This window comes from Natator depressus, chromosome 3 (genome assembly GCF_965152275.1).
Source record: "Natator depressus isolate rNatDep1 chromosome 3, rNatDep2.hap1, whole genome shotgun sequence".
Classification (NCBI taxonomy): Eukaryota; Metazoa; Chordata; order Testudines; family Cheloniidae; genus Natator; species Natator depressus.
The window spans coordinates 202222258-202228634 of NC_134236.1; the positions used below are offsets into that span (position 1 = coordinate 202222258).

General features: G+C 40.4%; 1 protein-coding gene across 1 annotated transcript in view; it reads right to left on the bottom strand.

The window, feature by feature from the left end:
* Positions 1 to 6343, bottom strand: part of MCM8 (minichromosome maintenance 8 homologous recombination repair factor) — a 28634-nt gene extending 22291 nt beyond the window's left edge. Inside the window, exons 1-6 of the mRNA XM_074949685.1 lie at positions 6236 to 6343; positions 5383 to 5476; positions 4051 to 4198; positions 3767 to 3841; positions 2223 to 2305; positions 1921 to 2070 (exon numbers count right to left, since the gene is read on the bottom strand). Coding sequence (XP_074805786.1) covers positions 1921 to 2070; positions 2223 to 2305; positions 3767 to 3841; positions 4051 to 4180 — 438 coding nt within the window. The 5' untranslated portion in view covers positions 4181 to 4198; positions 5383 to 5476; positions 6236 to 6343. The remainder of the gene's footprint in view (positions 1 to 1920; positions 2071 to 2222; positions 2306 to 3766; positions 3842 to 4050; positions 4199 to 5382; positions 5477 to 6235) is intronic.
* Between the last annotated feature and the right edge of the window lie 34 nt (positions 6344 to 6377).

A 6377-nucleotide genomic window follows, 5' to 3' on the forward strand; every position in this document is an offset into this window, starting at 1 on the left:
TGACTATTAAGCCCAACCAATGGCATTATTTTACTGCTTTTGCGCTTTTCCATTTGACAACCGCAGATTTTCCTTTCATATTTCACATGGATCTTAAATTAACATCTTTGTTTTTAATAAAAAAAAAAAAGTAACGCATTGTAGCCTTATCAATGGATTGGCGATTGATTGATTAATCTCTGACTGCAGTCGTCAAAAAAGGTTTGGTCTCCTGAGGACTACAGCATCAGGAATATTATCCGCATCACTAAAATAAGAGACCCTACAACCACATGAGAAACCATTCCAATTTGTCACAAGTCCCTTCATTAACAAATCCACTAAGCAGATAAACAATCCCATAACACTGAAATATGATAGTAGATAGCGCAAAAGTGTTTAGCCCTAAGATTTACATTGCTCGGATCTCCCAGTGGGAGATCCTAGAGTGCCAATCATTATCTTCCTCCTCCTCCTCATCGTCGTCATGATCATCCCCTTCGCTGTCATCTTGGCATCGCCCAATGCATCTACTCCCAGCACACAGGCGAGGCAACACCTCTTCATTCCGAGTTACGCTTATGCCTGCTGAGGTTCATACATATGCATATAGGTTCCAGCTCCCTTCTCCTTATCCATACTTTCACACCCCACTAATTTAGGGGTGTTCCGTTTCTCATTGGCTATGCCTTTAGCTCCCCTTTTTCTCCTTAACATCTATGCCAATGGGATATCACAGCAACTTGAGGTTATAACAGAATCCTGCAAAATGTTACTATCTGGCATCTTGCAGTATTAAATGGCACATTGCAGCATATTTTTCAGTCTATTGCTGCATAGTTTCCAGAACATCAGCACTTAACACATCTTTCACTGTAATCTTACACTTTACTAGTACACGGTTATCTATCTTCCGGTCAACTAATCATGCCAACTGGTTTCAGACCTAAGGCCTTGTTTAGCTAAGCTGAATATCTTACAGGCCTGAGGACGATAGGCTCACTGTTACTTATATTTCACCTCTGAAAATACTTGATATCTTTTTTTCTTGGCTACTGCACAGAGTAACCTCGAATTCTAAACTATGTGCATGTACGGATACCATTAATCTCAGCAGATCTGTGAGTATATTTGCTGCTACTGCAGAATCAGCTTAAGGTGGCTAGCCTTTTTAAAGCAAAGGACTGAGAGCTAGGAGATCTAGGGTCTATTCACCGTTTTCCTACGAGCTTCCTGTGTGACTTTGAACAAGTACTTAAACATCTGTGACTCCGTGTCCCATTTTAAAAAATGGGAATAAAAAAAAAAAAAATTATGAAAAACAAAAACAAAAAACCCTCTTCCTCTCTACACCATTTTTGTGCGTCTTACAAAATCATATCTTGATAATACTTTGGGTTTAGTGAGCGATATGATTTTGTAAGACGCACAAAAATGGTGTAGAGAGGAAGAGGGTTTTTTGTTTGTTTGTTTTTCAGTGAAGCAGTAGATTGTTATAAGTCAGAAAACCTATATATTTAACATTTGGAGGACTTACTTCTTCTACTGCTACTCATAACAATTGTAAATTAGGTAAAATTTTTGGCTCAGGAAACTTGATGCATTAAATTAAACTGTTTAATCTTTAAAACTGAAGGCCTCAATCCTGCAAAATTTACTTGGGGTTCACATGATCTTTTGAAAGCCGCACACTTCAAAACTATCAACCTTTAAGAATAAACTAAGTTTTTAAAAAGTCACTATTTCTAAATTTAATAAAGAGTTTAAAGACACCAATTAAAACTTTCATAGTTGTAATAATTATACGTTTGTTTCTGGTTGAAAACCCTTCTAACAGTGAGCACTGGTCTTCCGTATAAATGTGGATTAAAACTTAAAGTACAAGCCATAATTACACAAATACATCCTACTACTTAACATCTATTTGGAGTCCATATTTACCTGATGTATTGCCAAACCCATGCAGTCCAATATTTTCTGAGGCATATCCCTTATATCAGTAGATATACTTGGTATCAATTCAATTAACTCTTTATCTTGTATCAGCTCTTTGTAATCCACAAGAATACTCCCTTTTCTTTCTATTTCATCCTACAAAACATTTCAAGTTATAGAACACATTTCACGGAGATAAAACAAAAGGTTTTGATTAATATTATTCTTGAGATATTGTAGTTGAAATATAGACAAAAAATATATACAGATCTATTATGCTATTGTAGCAACAGTTGTGGGTGTCTTACCTTATCATAAAGTTCAATGTGACGTGTAAAAAACTTTTCAAATGCTTGAATCTTCTGGACAAAAGGAGAGCTGTCATCAAACGCTAATCAGATACACTTCGCATTAGTAATTAACCCAAAGATAAATATCTACATCAATACATCATATGCTTTATTTGTAATTAGAATAATTTATTATAGAAACCAATTCATCCATTAAAGACATTGATATTTTTTAAAAATCTATAAGGGTATTTATTTAAATAATCCTTCTATGAGGTTTCTTCCACACACACTTTACCCTCCATGGTTTTTGCACCTTCCTCTCAAGCACAGCCACCTTCCTTCAGAGGACTGGATACAATAATTTCTCGAGTTTATCACAATACAATTAGAGTTAATGAGACAGAAAAGAAAGGAAGAGAAAGGAAAGTTAGATGGGGAAGGGATGCCAACTGTACCAACTTGTAAGACATGGACCTATAAAAGATATGGTCATAGTAGGTCTTATGCCATCATGATGATGTCTTGCAGCATTTCACAGGACTGGTAGAATAAGTTCAGGTTGACTTTCCTAGAAAGGGTGATATTTTCCCCATTATGTTTGTGCGCCAAGATTGGGGAATGTCTCAGTAATACTCCTGTTCTTCTAAGTTAAGAACTATGAGCTAGGATGATGTGGGATCAATCCTCAAAGCAAAGGAAGTAAAATTTAATGGAAGGGGTATTTTAATGCTTCTCAGTTGTGGGGTGCAGATGGTTGTCCATGTGGGGGACTATCATGAAGCAGGACCAACAGAAGGCTGATGGTGAGGCATTACAGTAAGTAATTGCATCTCCAGCAGACTGCAGATTTACTATGATTTGTGAACTGCAATCCGATTGTTGAGCATCAGAATTTGTTCAATATTTTGGCTTTGGTTTAACATAGGTTGGATGAAGATGGAGCGCATTTTACATTGTACACCACTCATTTCCAAACCTTGGCTCACACAGAGATTGCAAGTTGTTCATTTGCATTTGTTTGGATAGGGGGAATATGAGCAGTAGATAACACTTATCCCCTGGCAATACTGGCCAACAGTCCATCTGATTTGGAGATGGAGTTCTTGCGTGAGAGTATGCAAATCGTTCAGGATCCGTATACACTCCTAGATCTTCTCCATTAGCTATCATGGTATTTCAAAGCTGTTGTCACAGCAGCCAACTCAAAGGATCGTGGAGTGCAACCAAGACCCAGAATCACTGGCTTAGATGGAAATCACAAAGCTACTTAAGATTAATTAGAACTTCAGATAGGCAAAGGCTAAGATTGCAAAAAAAGGGCAGAAAAAAAAGGAGGATTTGCTCATGTCTCCCTCCATGTTTAGGGGACCAAATTATTTACATTTTTAAATTACCATCTTCCTTTACTGCACCTTAAAAAAAAAAGTATTAAAAAGGGTCTAAGAATGAACTGTAATGTCACTCATTTCTTCAACCCTCTAATTTATTTTCCCTCCTATAATACACAAATCTAGGAGGAAATGGGAGGTAAAATATTTATTCTAAATTATTTAATATACCTTCAGAGAAATAAAGCTTCCAGCCTTTATACGGAGTAATCTGGTCCAATGTGGACTGAATTAATCGAGGTTGTGCTGAAAAGTATGAAAATAAGATTGGTTAAAGCAGTGTAAGTACAGTAGCATCTCAAACTTCGTCAGTTACTGTTTAGAGCACTGGTAAGCAAACAGCTGCAGCTATTGCACACAAGAGTAGGTAAACACGCACTGCTGCTTTAAAATGCTCTATGATTGGATTCTAGCATCAGAGATTAATGATAATCTGTTATGTAGAACCAATTTACCAGACTCAGACTTTCCAGTGTTTCTTTTCCAGTCTCTTCCTCCATCTCCTCTTCCTCGCCATCTTCCTCTCCAGCCTTGAAAGCCACCTCTTCCTCGTCCAGACCCTTTACCTCTTAATTCGTTACTCATGTTACCATGTGACTGAATCTGGAAATTGGATTAAACTGATAGGATAAGACTGTCAAGGAAGATTTATAGTAATAATTTATGATGATTAGAACAATTTAACCAAGAGTTATTAGTATATTGTCATTTATTTTTTAAAAAAAGAGAGCGGACCAGCCATATGTGGAATGAGTTCAGGATCCTCCCTTCTCAAAACAACAGGTGATGGAAGTACGATTGGCTACATACTCACATTGGGTGTGAGGTTAACTCCATCAAATTCTATAAAACATTGGCTGGCTGCCCAGCCTCCTCATGACAAATAAAGATTGCAAGTGCAGAATGTTTTTTTTTCTCATTTATACTCTTTAGTGATTTCAGCTAGAGTTGGAATTTATCTAGGTTCTCAGATACCATGAAGATATGGATCATGTAAGTGCCTCTCTCTTATGCAGATAGGTTTGGGGGACAAAGAGCTGAATCTAAGGCAGCGTTTCTCAAACTTTTGAAAGCTGAGCCCCACTTCAGAAAAATGAAATTAACTGTTCCTGTCATGTGCTGCTAAAAGTCTACACATCTTAACCGATACATCTTCAGTACCCTTCCAGCTAGTCCTGTGCACACACACCCAGCCCCACCATGCAGACACAGGGAAACACTGCTATATATTTTCCTAATAAAATATTTTTTCTCCATTCTTATATGCTTTGATGAGCAGTAAATAGATATTAACATTGACATTTAAAGTAACACCAGTGGCATCTAAGGTAGCACCCACTGAAATACATGGGACAATTCACCCCTCAGTGTTTTTTTCAGGCTCTCTGCAAACTCAGGCAGATGTATCAGATGATTACATTTGCTTCATGTTTTGAAAGTTTTCTTTGTGACCACAACAGCTAGAAACTGCCTTTTTTTTTTATTAAATGAAAACTGGAACTCTGGAAAAGAATTTAGAAACCGGTCTGCTCACTTCCATTCCGAACAAATCTGTTGTGACCCATCCTACACTTTAAGAAACACTGATCTAAAGTCAGAAGATCCTGTTATCCTAACCTAAACAGAAGACAAAGGCTAGGCATCTTTGTTCTGGTAAACCACATGGACGAATAAATTCACATTCCTAAATCCTGTGACCCGATGCTCTTAAAATGAGAATTGAGATAAGGAAAGAAGTGTTCGTTTACCATGGACAGGAAAGTTGTCATACAGGAACATTTACTAACCTGTTTTCTTATCACATGGCCATTACTTGTAGATGGCTCGGTCACTACTTCTCCTTTAATCCCTATAAATATTTACCCAGATGCTTTGTTACACCTGCAAATAAAAAAAGTCTATTTAATTGCACAAACCACGACCCCTTGTTGCCTCCCATCTGCAGCATGGCCAACTCTCAGTTTAGCCTGGAGGATAATGATCAGGTGAGAGTTTCCGGGTTTATCAGTGTAAGGGTAAGGCCAGCTGAACCACGGTAACACAGGTGCTTCCTAGATGGATGGAACAGTTTTCTTCCGGCAGTAAAGATAACTCATCTCTCTGGCAGTTGCTGGGTCAAGGGAAGAATCATCCGCCCCAGCTGTGTCCACACAAGGGGGTGAGGTGGGACTGATCACAGTGCTCAGGGCACAGGCTTTTTCACGGCTCCCAGCAAGGTAGCTAGATTTAGGGGCAGGCCAGGCCTGTTAGCACCCGAGGCTAGGCCCCATCTTTGCCCAGGAAGAAAGGAGCCCGAGTGCGGCCCCAAGGCTCCGAACCAACCCCCCAAAGGACAGAGCCGCGCCAGATCTGATCATAAGATCCCAGCATTCAGGCCGGGCGCTGGCTGCCGAGCGGGCACTAAGCAGAGGCCTGGCGCTGGCGGGCTGCTCCCAGCCCCAGCGCGATGGGGGCGCCTCGGCGGGTGCCACAGGCCGGCAGGCGCTGCTCGCGGAGTAACCCGCGTGTCCCACGCGGAACCCCGTCCACAGCGCCCCCGCGTCAGGCGAGGGACATGTGGCGGCCCGGAGCTCACCGTAGCGCCCGCTAACCGAGGCCAGACCCATTGATACACCTTAGCCATTCTATTTTGGCGCCAACCTTGTGTTATTTCCGCTTCCGGTAGTAACACCAATCATAGGGTCGATGCCCCGCCCCACCGCGTTGCCATGGTTACAGTCAGGGACTCCCCGCCCTCTTTCACTGGTCAAAGGTGGTCTCATCTGCCAAGGCCTGGTGCGCT